This window comes from Gossypium raimondii, chromosome 8 (assembly GCF_025698545.1).
Source record: "Gossypium raimondii isolate GPD5lz chromosome 8, ASM2569854v1, whole genome shotgun sequence".
Classification (NCBI taxonomy): domain Eukaryota; kingdom Viridiplantae; phylum Streptophyta; class Magnoliopsida; order Malvales; family Malvaceae; genus Gossypium; species Gossypium raimondii.
In genome coordinates, this window is record NC_068572.1 from 50,647,930 (window position 1) to 50,666,551 (window position 18,622).

Here is an 18,622-nt window from a genome sequence, read left to right on the forward strand (position 1 = left end):
AATGCCATTATTGCCCCCTTTTAAGTCAAGCATTATTTTATTTATTATTTTCATATTTAAATATTGATTGAGGCCTTGTGTTCTTTTTTGGATAACTACTTGGTTAACAACATTTTCAAATTTTGGTTTCTAAATGTAAAAAACAAGAGGCGGTTGTCACATGTCATCTAAAAGGTGTAGTTGAAAGGAAGGACTGTGATTTAAGACCAAGAATTTGGGCGGTGAGAGGGCGGTAATCTTTGTGGCCCACTATCAAATTTTATTTTACTAATTTAGCTCTTTAGTGAATGGGGGACCCATTTCTTCATTTTAAATCTTTGAATAAAATTAAACCTATTCATGGGTCGGGTCATTCGGTGCTGTTCGAAGGCTCATTAGAAAAGTGAGAATATTTGGATAAAAATGTAAGCCTAAAAAATGAGTTTAAATAAAAAAATAAGTCCCGTTTAAAAAATAGCCTAGGCCCCAGATAAGACATTTTTTACCCTGAGCTCGACTCGAATTCACAAAATGACAAAAAATATGTTATTTTCTTGTTGTTTTAATGCTATTTTATTGTTATTTTCTCCCTATTTTACTACAATTTCATTATTATGTTAACACTATTTTGTTGTTATTGTTTGGATATTGTATAACACTTATTTTATTGTTAATTTTGTTATTATTTAAGAGGCATTTGTTTGTTAAAGTTACATTATCTTAATGACATAATTTTTTAAAATTTATTTTTAATTTGTTGGGAAATATTTATTTTAACATTTTTAGTATTTTTTATGTATTATATATATTTAAAAATTATATAAAAAATTAATACAGCCGGGCCAAAGTTTTAACGTTTTTATCTGGGTTGGGCTTGAGCAAAATTTTAAGCCCATTTTTCGGGTGGGGCTCGGGCTTAACAAATGGGCCTAAGTGTTTTGTTAGACCCGACCCGGACCATGAACACCTCTAGTTATTTCATTCATTTATAAATTGTTTTATACAATTCTATAAAAATTAAACTTAATAATACTAAAACGAACAACTACTAAATTATAATAAACTCACAATTTAAGTGAAAAAATGTAAAAAAATGATTTTATAAAAATAATACAAAAATAAATCTCATGACCTATGCCCATTTTTAAAATTTATTTTAAAATTAAAAACACCTTATTTTGTAAAATAAATAAATTGTTTTATTATTTTTAATAATATATCAATTCATTTAAAACTTAAATATAATTAAAGAAACCTAAATCTTTATTTTTTTGGTTATTTTGAGTTATTTTTAATATGTTTAAATATTATAGATGTTTTTATATACAGTTTTTATTTATAAATAATTCATATATATTTTAACATATTCATTTTACACATGTTATGTTTTTTTAATCATTTATTTTATGTTGTGTTTATGTCATTCACAAATTGTTTAATATCACACTTAATTTGTTATCATGATTCAATTTAGAAAAAAATTATGTGTTGGTGTTGGTCACCTTGAATTATTTAAAATAATTTATTTTAATAATTAAAATTTAAAATAAATATGTAACTTAATTATTTTTATTTTAATATTAAATCAAGTTATTTAAATGGATTAATCTACACATTGAATAGTATATTATTACTTCTAATTCTGCCATATTGTATTTTATCTATGTTTGCTTATATTATAATTGGTTATAATTATTCAATTTTAATTTTGAATTATCTAAAAGTTAGTACCTACGATTAGGTTTTCTTTGTTTGTTTGTTTGCTAACTTGCAGGTTTGGGATTTGCCCAATTTGTACCTAGTTTTTAGGGTTTAAGTTTGAATTAGAAATCGTAAGAGAGGATTGTTCATTACAGACGTGGAATCAGATCTCGCAAATCTAAATTTAAACGATTTAGAAGATGGTCCTGTGGTAGGATAAGAGGAGATTGACGAAGGAGACGAGGACTTCAGGCTTTGCCTAGTAGGCAAGGTACTAACAGATAGTTCAATCCACTTCCCCTCCTTAAAAATTTTCTATCTAAATTATGGCACCCTATTAAAGGGGTTACTATAACAGAGATTAAGGAAAAACGGATTATATTTCAATTCTACAATGAAGTTGATTTAAAAAGGTTGATCGATGGTATTCCCTGGTTTTTTAATCGGCACCTAATAATATTTCATAAATTAATGAAAGGGGAGGATCCGTTACTTGTTCCCCTTCATTACACAAACTTCTAGGTGCAAGTACATGATCTACCATTGGGTTCAATGTCGGAAGGCATGGCAGGACAATTGGGCAACTTTATTGGAGAATTTTTGGATTATGATACAAAGATTTTAACAAAGGGTTTACGTAAGATCATGCGCATCAGAGTATGTTTGGATGTCCGAAACCCCTTAAAAATAAAGAAACGAATAGTGTATGGAAAAGATAAGTCAACTTACGCTACTTTTCAATATGAAAGGCTTTCTCTATTTTGTTTCTTGTGTGGGCGTCTAGGGTACGGCAAAAGTTTCTATCCTCTTTGTATTTCGTTGAGATATCAATAAGTTGAATTTGGTTGAGATATTTCTTTGAGAGCGGCACCAAGAAGGGAATCGATAATTGTAAGTACATGGCATCAAGAGGAACCAAAAGAGGTGATCAAAAATGACATGGACTTGGAAGAAATTTGTAGAAGGAATTAGATACGATCTCAAGGAGAGGAGGAATTTAATAATGTGAGAGGAAAAGGCGTAGAAAATGAATTAAGTAGAAGATGTTATAGGATAAGGTTAATGAACTTGCAAACCGAAGGTGTGAAAATGAGGCAACGCATAATATGATAATAGAAGCTAATGAGGTACTCGAAGAAACACCAATTAAACCTGTTGATGGAAAGACAAGATAGAAGATTCAACAAATGAAGGGCTCATCAAAATGCCCGCTCAAGTTCTTCAATCAATAATGAGATATCAGCGTCCGCTAATAAGCAGACTGACCGATCGCAATGAAAATATTAAACTGGAATGTTCGTAGCTTGGGGTAACCGCAAACAGTAAAACGTCTCAAAAATAGCTTGAGATAACTTCAGCCTCAAATTTTATTTCTAATTAAGACAAAAGTCAATTCAAGAAGAATGGAAGCAATAAGGAAAATGTGTGGCTATGCAAACGGGATTGATGTTTGTGTGGACGGATCGAAAGGGGGACTTTCTCTTGGTTGGAAGGAAGAAGTAATTGTTAAATTGAAAAGCTATTCTAGATCTCATATTGACATTGAAGTTATGAAAAATAGTGGAGAAGAGTATTAGCGCTTTACAAGTTTTTATGGTTCACCAATTGAACATAAAAGGAAGGATTCATTGAGCCTCCTTCAATAGTTAAAAGGAATCAACCAATTAACATGGCTTGTTATGGGGGATTTTAATGAAATACTTTTGTCGTTTGAAAAAAGAGGGGGTAGGTTAAGGGAGGAAAAACAAATGTTGGCATTTAGGAAGGCTTTAGAAGATTGCGAGTTAAATAATTTAGGCTTTTCATGTCAATGGTTTACGTGGGAACGAGGTAAACTTCCAAGCAATAACATTCGTGAAAGACTTGACAGTGGGGTGGCAAATCCATTTTGGTGGGAAAGGTTTTCAAATTTTTTAATTCAACATAAGTGCCATAGTATTTCCGATCATTGTCCTATAATTCTTAATATAATAACGCATGGAAGGGGAAGATTTGAGAACAGTAAAAGCCCATTGAGATTCAATGCAAACTAGTACTGAAAAACGATTTTGAAGAGTTAATCCGTCAAGGGTAGGATTTGGGAGAAAAGGATCTGCCAGAGAAATTAGAATATCTGAAATTGAAATTGAAATCTTGGGATAAATCTAGTAGTAGATCTATATGGAATACCAGAGAGGAATTAAAATTGCTACTTAATAATTTAAATAAAGAAAATCCAGATGAAGGCATATTGGCTGGATTAACAGAAGTTAAACTAGCACTCAACATAGAAGCCGACAATGAAGAATTGTTTTGGGAACAACAAGCAAGAACTAATTGGTTACGTATGGGCGATCGAAACATTGATTTCTTCCATAATTTTGCAACCCAGCGTAAAAAGAGAAATATAATAAAGATTCTAGAGGATGGAAGGGGTGGATGGGTGAAGGGTGATAATGCTATTATTGAACTTGCAACTAACTTCTTTCAAAAGCTATTCTCTACCAATCCACTATAAAGTGGTGAAAGGCTTAGAAGCGAAATCCAACCGTGCATTACATAATATTTAAATGAGGAACTCATTAGAGAATTTAAAGAAGAAGAAGTGGTGGAAGCTTTAAAAAGTATGGCACCTCTCAAAGCATCAGGAAAATATGGATACCTATCGTTCTTCTACCAAAAATTCTGGCATATTATAGGAAAGGACGTTGTTAATTATTGCTTCCAAGTACTGAATAATAGGAAGAATTTTGAGGAAATTAACAAAACTAATATTATGCTTATCCCTAAGGTACAAGCCCCTACGAATTTGGGATAGTTCAGACCCATAAGTCTTTGTAATGTCATCTACAAATTGATCTCAAAAGTGGTGGTTAATAGATTTCGAAGGGTGCTACACTTATGTAAACACAAGGTGCATTTTTCCCAGAAAGATAAATAACTGATAACATATTGATAGCTTATGAAATTTTACATTCCTTCAAAAAAAAAAGATGAGGCACAGGATATTTTACCTTAAAATTGGACATGAGCAAAACCTATGACAGAGTGGAATGAAATTATCTTGAAAACATGATGAAAATGCTAGGCTTTTGCAACAGATGGATAGATCTTATAATGCGGTGCATAAGAACAGTGTCATACTCGATAGTACTTAATGGGATTCAAAGAACAAAATTCAAGCCAACAAGAGGAATCATACAAAGAGATCTATTGAGCTCATACTTATTTATCATATGTGCAGAAAGCTTCTCTAAGCTACTAAATAAGGCTAAAGGGGAAGGATAAATTGAAGGGGCTAGAGTGGGCAGATGTGAGCTAGCTATCACCCATCTTTTCTTTGCTGATGATAGTATATTATTTGGGAAAACAACAATGGAAGGTAAAACTTCAATGAAGTCAGTAGTTAATGAATATGAAAATATTTCTAGACAACTGGTGAATTTCAAAAAATCGTTGATTTACTTCAGTAAAAATGTACAAGACGACCTTAAAGAGCAAATAGGGGGATTTTTGGGGGTCCGAATTTCAAATAATCTAAAAAAATATCTGGGCTTACCAACAATGGTATGGAGGAGAAAAAAAGGGTGCATTTATAGAACTAAAAGAAAGAATTATTCAAAAATTGAAGAATTGGAGTGTCTGTAATTTGTCATTTAGTGGTAAAGATGTTTTTATTAAATCAATTTTACAAGCACTTCCGATATACGCCATGCAGTGTTTTAAATTACCAGTATTGCTTTGTAAAGAATTAGAAAACCTGATGAGTAAATTTTGGTGGAGAAATTTAAAAACTAATAAAGATATTCATTGGTGTAGTTGGTTCGCGATATGTAGTCCAAAAGCATTTGAAGGTATGAGATTTAGGGATTTAGTAACGTTTAATATGGCCCTGCTGGCTAAACAGGGATGGAGACTAATCACCCAACCTGTCTGTTTGTTTGCGTGCATTATGAAGTTAAAATATTATCTATGTGGTAAGTTTTTAAATGCAAGGTTAGGAGCTTACCCCTCTTTTACTTGGCGTAGCATTTGAAACACACGAAGCTTATTAGAAGAAAAAACAAGCTGAAGGATAGAGAACGGTGAATCAACAAACATCTGGAATGATTCTTAGCTACCCATCCCTGATGATGGAAGAGTAAATAATCAACACATAAATATCAACTATTCCCAAGTAGCAGATCTAATTAATAAAGACTCGTTTTCATGGAACTACGAGGCAATCTGAAACTTACTGGATAGGGATCAAGCTGAGGTAATCTTGTCTATCCCATTGGTAAGCAGGACTCAACCGGATGTTATAATATGGTAAGGGGACAAATCAGGTGAGTACACAATTCAGAGTGGCTTTAAATGGCTAATGACTAAAACTCTACAACTACAGGATTATGTTACAGATCAAATCAACAAAAAAAGATTATTTTACAAAGCTTTGGAATCTCCTGATCCCAAGTAAAATAAAAATACATTTGTGGAGAGTTGCTAACAATTTTCTTCCGACACTCAGTATCCTTAAACTTCGAAGACTCAAGAATGATGATGCATGTCTAGTCTGCTCAGTTGGAGAAGAAACTGTAGAACATTTTTTTTGAGACTGCGAATTCACAAAACAGGTCCTGTAGGAAATTGGGTTGGACATTTCGCACATAAACACAAACCACACATGGAAACAATGGTCACCCTCTTTCTTCTACATGAATAATATTAAAGTATGTGCAACCATGGCAATTTCTATTTGAGCAGTCTGATATAACAGAAATAGACTTTACCACCAAGGAAAAAGGCAAGGGTATAAGAGGTTGTGGGTTTTATTAGAGCTTATTTACGGGAATTAGAACAAATTAACTCCTTAACAAATACCAAAATTAATCCAAGAGAGGAATTTTGGAGACTTCCAAGGCAGAACAAGTTAAAGCCAATTTGACGCAGTTTTTTCACAACAAGACATGACAGCAACAGCGGGAATCATTATAAAAAATCATGAATGTCTTGAAATGGGAGCATGTACTTACCCTCTAGGAAGAACAGGGGGTTCGACCACTGCAGAAGCGAAGGCGTGTCTTCAAGGCGTCATATTTAGGGAAGAAATGGGTTTCGAGATTTGGTTGTAGAAGGTGATGCTCTTATAGTCATTAAAAAGCTTAAATCAGATTCAGCGGATAGATCAGTGGTTAGCAACATTATTAATGAAATTCGAAGAAAAAGATTCAGTTTCTTTAACTTATCTTTTGAGTATACCTCTCGAAAAACAAATGAAATGACGCACGCCCTTGAAGCTCGAGAGTACAATCTGGCTAGCTCGTTCTATTGGATTGAAGAAGTACCGACGGAGATGGAACCCACCATCGTCAATGACCAAAGAAGACTTTTGAATCTGTAGAAAAGGGTCATTTCTATCTGAGTCCGGAGAGGCACTGCAAAAGAAAATGTCCTTACTGCTCTCTGATGAGCTCAGATTTAGGAGAAATCTAGTATAGCGCTTCCATGGTTTTATTTACAGTGATGGAAAGACATAGCTAGTATACTCCATTAAAACGACTATAGATGCAAAGAAGAGGAAATGTGTTTTTTGGAAGACGATAGGTTTTAGGTTTCTTTAGAGTGCGTTTGGTTCGCTGTATTGGATTAGAGGTGTATTGGATTAGAGGTGTAATAGCAAATCAACTGTTTGGTTGAATGTAATGGAATAGAGGCGTAATAGTAATCTTGTGTTTGGTTGAATGGAATAGAGTAGCATAATGGAAAAAACTAAAATGACTAGAATACCCTTAGCATAAATTTGTTTTGGTAAATGATTATTGTTATTGTTATTTAAATTTTAATAAGATTATTATTATCAATAATAAATATTTTAATCATATTTAAACATAATTATTATTAAATATATTTTAATTAAAATATATAATTTAATAAAATTATTAATAATTAGCGAAATTTGTTTTGGTAAATTATTAAATATTGTTATTGTTAAATATTGTTATTATTATTTAATATATAATAAATATTGTTAATAATTAATATATAAGTATTGTTATTGGCGAAATTTATATTAAATATTGTTATTGTTATTTAAATTTTAATAAGATTATTAATATCAATAATAAATAATTTAATCATATTTAAACATAATTATTATTAAATATATTATAATTAAAATATATAATTTAATAAAATTCTTAATAATTAATATTCTTATATGAATTTACTCAAATCATAAGATATGATATTGTAAAATATAAATTAACATAATTATTATTAAATATATTATAATTAAAATATTAATAAAATTCTTAATAATTAATATTCTTATATGAATTTACTCAAATCATAATATATGATACTATAAATAAAAATTTGAAATAATTAATATTAAATATATTTTAATTAAAATATATGATTTAATAAAATTTAAAATAATTATAACTAATAAATTATATTTTATGAATTTGTATAATTTAAAATAATAATTATTACATATAATTTAATAATTAATATTAAATTTCATAAAATTCTTGATAATAAATTTTCTTATATGAATTTATACAATTTAAAATAATTAATATTAAATATAATTTCATAAAATTCTTACTAATAAAATGTTCTTATATCAATTTACTACAATCAATATATAACTTGAGAATTATATTCTGCATAAACATAATTAACTTATATTAAGAAAAGGTTAGATGAAAATGAAATTGTACATCATAATCCATATGTTATATAGTTTTACAGCGATCAAAAAGTTTGAACATTGATATTTAATGGTGAGAAAGAAATCTTCTGACCCATTCCAATCGGGCAACAGAAGGTAAACTAAAGAAAACGATCATTTGAGTTGGATGATCGAGAATTTTACTCAAAGCATCATACCGCTGATCGTCGGTTAAACATTCAATTGACTATAAGGCTGAATATAAATTTGAAGCTTTCTCTTCCATCTTTTGATGTTCTTCTGACCTCTGCTGAACTACCACCTCGGAGGCAATACTCCTACTGATTTGATCGCCAACGGCTTGGATTTTTTCCCCCAACAAAGTGGCAGCCTCATCAAATGAAGAATACACACTATCACGAACGAATGGAGTATTTATTTTTTAAACTCGTTAAATTCTTTGACTAAAAATAATAATCGAAAAATAATTTAAATACCAATGTAAAAAAAATTAGAGACAAAAGTAAAAGAAATGAATATGGTTTGAGAGATAGTGACGTAAACCATAATAAAAAAGAGAGCAATTAATCACATTCAATTAGCTTACTTTGGTCGGTGAAATGTCATATAAAGAAAAATATAATGATAATTTAGCTTTGGTAAAAAGATTACAAACTTTCACCCTAAAACATCATGAAGGGCAGGAAAATTAATTAAAGGAAAGGTATTTTAATGAAATTAATTACTTACTTTTACAAGTTTTAGCAATGCTTTTACAATTTTTTTGAAAGCCTATTTGAAAGCTTATTTTGAATGCTAATTGAACCTGAAATTAATTACTTGCTTATTTTAATGGCTGACTTTTTCCTTTGTATTATCATGGCCTATGTTCAAAACACATGCTCTTCAAATCCTATGCTCGTCCCAATCTATATGACTGTTACAGCAAGGTTTTAAATTTCTCATTTTATACATTATCACTCAATCACAACTTGGTTGACATTTAATAAAATTAAATTATTATAAACAGAGTGGTCCTGCAAGTAACTCCCAAACATCATTTGATTTCCATTTTCATATTCTATTGACTAACAAATCAAGAACAAATAAAGTTCCAGTTTCATATTCTACTGACTAACAAATCAAGAACAAGTTCCAGCAGACAATCAAAACAACTGCCACAACAGTTTCATCTTCTACTCACTAACAAACTAAAATAACATTTTCCAGCAGACTATCAAAACAATGTCCAGAACAAACCAACAAAATCTTTATCGCCTATAAACTCTTCAAACATGAATTTGTAATGTACAAGTACTTTAACTTACCTACAATATTGAAATCATAAGGTCTTTGATATCTATGTAACTGACCATGTGTATGTATAATTATTTTAGAAAAATGGAATACATGAAAGACATTGAAGTACCGATGTCGATATCTTCACACATATATCCAAAGCCAGACTACACAAATTGCATCTAACAGCTTCTAGTTTCTATGATCTGCACTCAGCATGAAATTCAATATTCTTAACATTAAAAATTCTTTTGAACATTCGTTATCATCTAACATTTTCATCTTACCTATTTTTGCTACTTTCAGAGGACCAAATTAAAAAACGACTCAGTTCAGGCACTTAAACAAACAAACAAAAGAAGAAATCTCATTCGGTTTTGGAGATCAAAAAAGGACTCGAAAATTACAACAGAACAAACAAAAATCGAAGATTAGCAGAGAAGAGAGAACAACTTCGAACGCTGGGAACCACTTCAAAGTTATCGAAATTCGATCAAACAAACTTCATAATTTGGCTATAAAACAACCATCCATCATCAAAAAAAAAAATTCAAAAGCGAAGGTTAGCAGAGAAGAGAGAACAATTTCAAAGGATCATCTGTTAAGCCTAATCCGACTATTGTTTTCAAAGGATTGTCGGTCCTATGCTGATGAAAAGACATACATGCATAATTTTCCCTACAATATCCATAATAACAATAATAGCAAATCAACAACATGCATTTCTTAAGCCTAACCAACAACAGAAAACACATTTCAATCGCACATGCAATACAAACAAAATAACTATGGAAAACTAACCTATTAGCAAATTGGGGCACAATGAAGAAGAACCTGAAAAAAGCAAAAGGGGAAACCGATTAGATAAAAACAATAGAAAAGGTTTACCTAAAAAGTTTTTGTTTTCATCTACAATAGAAAAGGATATTATTCTATCGGGAAACATAGACTAACCGATGACGCAAATCGGCAGAAACTGTGAGCAAATCGGCCGAAATAGAAAAGAAAAGAATCGGGGGAGCAAATCGGCAGAAAAGGCAAGAAAATAAACTGGGACCAAATCTGCAGAAAAGAAAAGTAATGAAACAAGGAAGCAAATCGGATGAAGGTGGAAAACAGAAGAGAAACAAAGGGGATCGGGGGAGGGTAAAAGAGGGAGGGTTTGCTGAAGCGTCACCTAATCTGGGCAGAAGGGGGGAATAGAAATCGGTGCTTTTCACCGATTAGGAAAGTAACGGAATACACGCGTATTAGCAATACGCTGAACCAAACGGCGGATTAGAGAGGTATTAGGTGGGGCCCACCGATTAGGGGTGTATTGGCCAAACCAAACAAGCTCTTAGTTTTTTTTTTCTTTCTTTTTAGGTTTTGCTTACTTAAGACTTTATCAGAGGCCTTTCAATTTCCTTTTTAATTTGTTTCTTTTAATTTACTTAAGACAGCTGTAGAGTTTGGACTTTTGATAAGTGTACCACATCTCCTCTTTAGATCCATTCCGATTTTATCTCAAAAAAAAATTGAATCATCTATATTCAATGTTAAAATATTATTTTATAAATTATCATAAATTTAATTTCAGCCATTAGCAAAATATAATAATATTATTAACCATATTTTCAATTTATATGTAATTTTTTTGCAATTTTAAAAATAAAATAGTTTTATAGGTTTATTTAGAGTTTCAGTTAATATCAAAATTCATGAAGATTTTTTAAAATTTTTTACTTTAAATCATGTATTTAAAATGACTGTTTAGAAATTGACTCTCAGATTAATATATGTAATCAATAATAAATTCAAATTTCATAATTAAAAATATAATATATTAATAATATTATTCCAACTTAAAAATTAATTAGTAAATAATTTTCTAGAATGATAAATTTTGATTTAAAGTTAATTATTATTTAATTAAATAAATAATTGGAAAAAGAAAATGTAAATCTCCCGGCATAAGCGGGAGGTTAAAGGTAGTAATAGTAAAAAGAAATGCTGCAAATTTTGGTTGAAGTCGGGGTGGAATGGTGAACAAGGCACATAGAGTGAAATGGCGGGAGAATATGGTTGGAGGGAGCGTAACGGTCGTTAAAGACACCAACTAACGGTCAAGAAGGTGAAGCTTTAAAAGAGAAGAATGAAATTCCTACCTAACCCAGTGGATGCTCCCACTTACTACATGACACATCACATTACATCATAGTTGTCTTGTATATTATTATCCTTTCTCTTTGTCCTTGGCTTCTCTATAATTTGTAGGGTTGGATCTTAAACCTGCTGCAGTCCAACAATTATATCATCATTATTGTACTAATTCATCAAACTTGTATCGGTGTAACCTTTTCAAATCACATCAAATTAGCCCTATCTTACATAACCATATTGTGATGATCAATAGCTTAAAAGGTCTACTTGTCAAAACCTAACAACAAGTCCTTGATATTAATCATCAAATGACAAAATCAACAAAAAAAAAAGAGTTAAATGTTGAATATTGAACCAAAGACATGTGCTCCTGGTAATCACATATTGATACTTACGTATCCTCAAAAATAACAACTCCAAAAATTGAAATGACAATGAAACGGGGTAACATTGCTAGATCCACTACCACTACCACTTCACAATTAGCACACCATGCTTTATCACCTATCCCACTACACTATAGATGTATAATATTGAACACCAGTACTGTCTTCATGGTTCTTGAATGCATCCATCTTATCCCATGCCGCTCCATTTCAATTTAATTTATGATGCTTATATTTAATTATTTCAATCTTTTTAAAGTCAAGTAAATATTTAAATATAAATCTTTAAAAAAAATTAAACATAAAACATAAAATTCAAATTTTCTATATTAAGTTATTATATTTTTACTCTTTTAATATATATACAAAAATAAAATTATAATTTTAAATAATGAAGTGAGTCGGAGTAAGATAAACAATTATCATAACTTGCTTCATACCCACTATTTAAAAAAAAAAAATCCTCTCCATCTCGCTTCCCATCCACTTTTCAAAAAGAAAATCTATTCCGATTCAAAATCTATCATATGGTTTGAATTTTCCCATTCCTATCCGGAAACATCTATGGGCTTAAAGATAGAGAGTCAAGTATGTTCATCTATCCAAGGATCCACTATCACTACCGCTACTATTCTATTAGAACATTTCCTCAAACTATCATCTTCTTTTATTAAGCATAGAAAATGGCTCCAACAACAACCTCATAATCTTTTCATCCGTTCAGCAAACCCAAAAATCCTGACCAACCCAAAAGTAGTCTGTTTTGCCACCCACATTGTAGTACTCAAGTAAGCGTCCAAATTAATGCATTTTGTCTCATTGCGCCAGATTGACCCTTGTTGCACAGTATTTTCCAGTTCGCCCCCACCTGGGGCAGAAAGAAATAGTATGACCCCATCATCACCCGTCAAATAGTATTCTCATCATCAAAATTCAAACAAAATATTTGAACTGAACAAAAACAATATAAACAAAGGGTTTCATGTCTCATGTTAGAAACTATTTACAACCACATATCGAAACTGCGGTGGCATTCAAATCTACGCGGCTATTTCTAGTCCATACAATTTTTGTCACCAATGAAAGCGACCGCACTTGATCCTTTTCACTGTGGCGATAAACTGGATCAGTTTTCTTTCTTTTGTTTCTTCGTTTGGCATGATGTCCGCGATACAAAACAAAAAGCTACGCGCTCCCAAAAGGCGCGTAGCTCCAAACGTTGATCGGTCAATTAATGGAGAAAGTGCATGCAGGTGCAGCGAAGGTGGGTGGTCCAAACTCCAGACATGTCAGTTCCGAGTGATGTGGAGCCACATCAGCAGGATTTAGAGGCGTTGATTGCGAGGAGGGATGGTGGAGATGCCTTGTCTAGAGAGCTCAGCTAGCACACTCTCAGTAGAAGGTGGCTTGAGGCCTAAGGGCAAGGGCAACCATGGCTTGTTTATTGCTTCTTTCACAACCTCGTCAATTACCTCCTCAGCCTGCATTGCATTCAATCACACACAGTGTTAATCACTTTAACATACATTTTCAAGCTCCTAACGTGAATAAAAAGTGTAAGGTCAGAAATAGCCTAAAGGCATATCAAGGGTTGATTACCGGCTGATGTTGGATAGAATTTTGAGGCATGCCACTTCTGTTATCCATGGTTCTAGAACAATGAAATCCGTACCCATTCTGCGTATTATGATGCAGAAGAAACAATAAACAGTATTAAAAATCATTCCTTCAATATTATAGAGGAATGTCTGCCTAGAATTTTCAAGTTCTCTGACTAGTTTTGCGGTTAGAGAGCTAAATACTCACTTGAGTGAACGTCGAGCAATTTCCCTGAGGTATGGGCATAACAGGGCAACCCCATGCATCAGCATGCACCTGAAATGGAAAAAGATGCATATATGCATATTATGTAGGTAGCTTTGTTTCTGCTAACATACTGGTTGACGAAGTAATCCAAGTAGCTAAAAAGATGAATTTGTATACAATGATAAACTTACCCCTGGATACGGCTTCCATTGCCAACTTTCAGTTGGTTGCCATGGGTGGTAGTAACCTTGCGAGCCCCACGTCTGGATGCTGGCTGGATGAGGTGTTCCCCACATGGGATAGACTGGACCAACCGGAACAGGATTGGAGTGATACGGAGGGAAGGCCATGATCGGTTTATGTGGATGACAACTCCTTTGTGTTTGATCTCTTTGTGGCCATCTTCGATCATCTTCCTTCGGCAAAATGTGTCTCTTATGCATTCGATATTTCTGCTTCACAAACAATGGGGCTTATTAGCTCGGACCAAGAAGGAAGACTTGCTATATTTAACAACAAAGTAAACCATTCTGAAACAAAAACTTAACAGGAATCAAATTTCAAGCAAGGACAAGTGGTGCAACACACGCTGAATGAAAGGCACTAGAATTAAGTAATCTGATTATCTGAAAGGAAAAAGTGTTGCCGACCTGGAGATGACTAGCTACATTGTGCCTTGTCAAGCCTTCTACTTTCATCAGCTCTAGTATTCGGGAAGGGATGGCTTGATCTATACCTAGTTGGTCCACTGCCTGAACAAATTTCTTGTGCAGTTCGGTTGTCCAGTCTACCTGAGAACTCGAACACAAAACAAGAAAGTACTTATCTACTCCCTCATATAATTGTTTATAAACATAGTCAGTGATAATAGAAACACATAATGACGTAAAGAAGCTGGAAGTATTATTCGCAGGTGGCTGGTGAACAGCTTCCTATAAACATCACAAAATTTTCAAATCTTAAAACTATCACTTCGATTTTGAACAGAACTCTTATGGAATTGTGATTTGTGTAATCAAGTGATGGTAACTTAGCGTTTAGCAAATGCTCAGTAAGACATGTTTTCCATGCTGGTACTAGGAAGATGAGTACAGTTCTATTCATTTTATACTTGTGAAATGTTACCAAAAGAGGATGAATGTGAATGAATTAGATTACAACCCCTAATCACCGAATAATATATTTATAAGTGGCATTACCTTCAATTTTTTTCGATTAGCTTTATTTGGACGTGAGCTATGAAGACCGGAAACAGTATTTGGCTTTTCGGCACCAGCACGGGAATCTTCACTATTTACTCTGTCTTGAGGATGAGAGTCCAGAGTTCGCTCGCCTTTGGCACCATCAACGGAGTCAGCCTCCTCTTTTACCATGGTCTCCCTTGGTTTCTGATGTTGGCCAACCGGTGCAATTACTTCAGCAATTGTATGGCCACTGGTAGTTTCGACAGATTTGGATTCCCCATCCGGCTCCCCACTCTCTTTTTCCATTGAGCAGTTAGTATGTTCTTGGCAATCTCCATTGACTATCAATCTTCCTCCCTGTTGTAATTGTGGTGTTGAAGGAGCCGGGTACTTATTATTTACTGCTGATGGTTCATGGTCGTTTTCATGAATCATGGACGCATCTTCTATTTTATCCAAGTCTTCGTGCTTACATTCTCCGTTTTCCAATTGCTGATGCAGCATAGAAGCCACATAATCTTTAACAGGCTTTAGTGATTCAGAAAGGTCATCCCCCCCTGCACTGAATGCCTGTAAAGGACTAATCAAATGAGAATTTCTATATCACAGTACCTTAAAGACCATTTATATTTAATTCTAACTGTGAAATAAGAGCATCCAGACTGACCTTATGAACAACATGCTGCCATATATTCCTTAGTTTATCCTCGGATAGCGGTTTCCTAAGAAACTCAACTGCACCAAGCTGAAAACAAGTTGTCAAAACATGCCTTGGCGGTTAGCAATTATGGTATGTCGAGATGAACTTAAGCATTGAACTTAAACTGAACATTTCCGATGTTTCATATATCAAAGAAGATGAAAACATTAAAATAATTAAGATTCTAAAACTTCTTGAATTGACAACTCGGACAGACACATACGTGCACCTAAAAATAAATGTAAACTATTCAATAAATAGTAGGAAGGAAAAATATCTTACAGCTATGCACTTCATCATGGTGCTGATACAATGAATGTTCGAAGTCACTGAAATAACAAGGATTTACAACAAAATTAGGACTTCCATCGATTACTGTCATCGATGCCAATAAAACTATGTCCAGGATGATTAAACAGAGTTTCTATATAGTACAAAGATCTAAGGCAAAACCAGGACAGGTTTAGTTTCTGAACTTACTAATGGTAGGCAAGTCCTTAGCAGTTTCAAGAAACTTGAAACCCCCATTGTTACTATTTGTGCAGACCTGTGATCATGTAAGCTGTGGTTATAAATTGCAATTGTAGGACCCATACAACATAGGAATATACTCTATGTATCTTAATATTGAATAGACAACAACATTCATGTTCAAATCATGAAACTGTGTTGTGATAATGGAAGCGGTGGCTTGGTATTATTGATTTTATATCAAGTATCAAAAAGCAGGCTTGTATAATTTTTCTGGCTAGTTAATTCTCTAGTGCCAGTATAATGATGAGAAAAACCGCATAATCATGCTGAAGGTTTAATAGCAGGCACTTAAGAAAAATCATCAACATTTCAAACGTGAAATTTCTTGTCGAGCTCAAAGTTCATTAATTACCTCTACAATGGCTACATGGAAGCTTTCGGGTCTACTTGAAACTGCAGAAAGAGCTTCATTTTCATTGCAGAAGGTATATACTGCAAAAAGGCGCAATTATTTTTATCATGCATTCAAAGAGGAAACTATAGGGAGAGAAAAAGAGAAGCAATAGCATATGATGGAAATAAATGGCATATTAAAGCTACAGGAGATCACGTTGAAGACTGAGGAAGAACTAAAGACTTAAGTAGCATTTACTAAAGGGAACCACAAAAAGCTTAAATGGTGTGATGGAAACAATTGCCTGAGAAGCAGCATTTGTAAACTTTAAAAGAAAACATGAACAAAAGCAAAATGGGTACTCAGTACAACAAAGTCTGAAATTACAATCCAAATCCGAACTTCCTGAAAACCCAAAAACTGCGCCAGTCTAAAGCAATGGGGGCAATGGCCAGATGGAGCCAGCATAGTTGAGAGAAGAGAAGAATCATGTGAAGTGAATACGAAAGGGCTAAAGACTTTAGGTAAAAAAAAGAAAGAAGAAAACTAAAAATGGTGGAATTCTAACCAATATAATCCATAGCTTCAAGCTTTGATTTTATCTCTGCAGCAGAATTGGTGTCTTCATCAAGAAGAAGGACCCTGAGACCCTTTGGGAAATCCTTCCACGCTGATAAATCATTTCTAGTGCAAACCATAGCTGGTTTGGCATCCTTTCTCAGCCAGCCGATAAGTCTTACGAATTGCTGCTTATCAACATCCGGTTACTTCTGCATGACCACAAGAAATTTCCCATTAAAAAAGACAAGTTACAACTTGACTAATAATCAAAACTGGTTTTTTACCAAACAAAATTAAGCAAAAAAAAAAAAAAAACCAGTTTTTTGCGAATGAAAACGTATTGGAGAGACCCCATTGCAGATGCGAAGTTCTTTAACCAATTATTGCAAGTACTTCAAAGACTCAAGTATCACCGATCTTTGAAAATTTACTCATAAAAGGCTGTATTGAACAGAAATGTCTTAGTTAAAGTTCTTATGCATGCAGCATGAAATATTTTGAGCATTTACCAAGAAAAAGAAAAACTTTTTGTATCGGTGATGAATAATTAATGGAATTATAGCAGAAACGAAAGAGAAATATCCAGTTTGGGCATATCAGAACAACCCATTCGAGATCTCCCAAAACTGGATAAAAAATTAGCCAAAATTTGGAAGAAAAAAAATAAAAGAAAGATAAAGGAAACAGGTTGAATGGAGAAGCATGTGAAACATTTCAAAGTACCAAAATGATAGATTAAAAAATTAAAAAAAAAAGAAAGAAAGAAAGAAAGAAAAGCTAAAAGGCCATCTCATGCATGCAAAACATCAAAGTCGCCAAATTTTTTTTGCAAAAATGAGAAAGACCCACCTTCTTTTCCCCCTCCCTATTATCCAAGAAAACGAAGTTGCATGCAGAAAAAAGATGATCAGTGATTCATCACAAAAAGAGAGGGAAGAGAAAAAACCCAGAAAGAAGGTACTGAGAAGAGACTATATAGTATATAGGTAGTTTAGGGGATATAACAAGGATTAGGAAGATAGATGGCTCTCAAAGCCTTTGATACTTCTACTTGCAAATTCCTTTTGGCTGCACTTTGTAAAAATGTTTTTAAGACAGAATAGTTGATTTTTTCCTTTATTATTATTATTATTATGTGAGAGGGAGAGGGGTCCGTCTCTTTCTGTACAGTTGCTATCAATTGTATATCTACGTTTTGTTATTATATTGTATTTCATATAATTTTAAAAAAACCATTTAATATAAATTTAAAAGTATTTATATAATATAATATAATATAATATTGTCACAGATTTAAATTATATTACTTCATTTCTATCTCTATTATTGTACAATTTTTTAATTTTATTATTTAATATT

The 18,622-nt window shown here is 32.7% G+C and overlaps 1 protein-coding gene across 2 annotated transcripts; it reads right to left on the bottom strand.

Annotated features, from left to right (window-relative positions):
* Positions 1-13,076: 13,076 nt before the first annotated feature.
* On the bottom strand, positions 13,077-18,347 carry LOC105791964 (two-component response regulator-like APRR2). 2 transcript variants are annotated; one of them, XM_052634654.1, is made up of 13 exons: positions 18,113-18,347; positions 17,580-17,704; positions 17,271-17,472; positions 16,721-16,800; positions 16,315-16,381; positions 16,117-16,163; positions 15,802-15,879; positions 15,150-15,704; positions 14,601-14,741; positions 14,142-14,402; positions 13,951-14,019; positions 13,744-13,821; positions 13,077-13,625 (listed from the first exon to the last, which is right to left on the bottom strand). In XM_052634654.1, exons 3-13 carry the CDS (start codon positions 17,398-17,400, stop codon positions 13,470-13,472), a joined length of 1,662 nt encoding a protein of 553 aa, XP_052490614.1. In that variant the 5' UTR covers positions 17,401-17,472; positions 17,580-17,704; positions 18,113-18,347; the 3' UTR covers positions 13,077-13,469. The 2 variants fall into 2 exon arrangements, with proteins under 2 accessions (XP_052490614.1, XP_012475747.1); XM_012620293.2 differs by lacking the exon at positions 17,580-17,704.
* Positions 18,348-18,622: the final 275 nt, after the last annotated feature.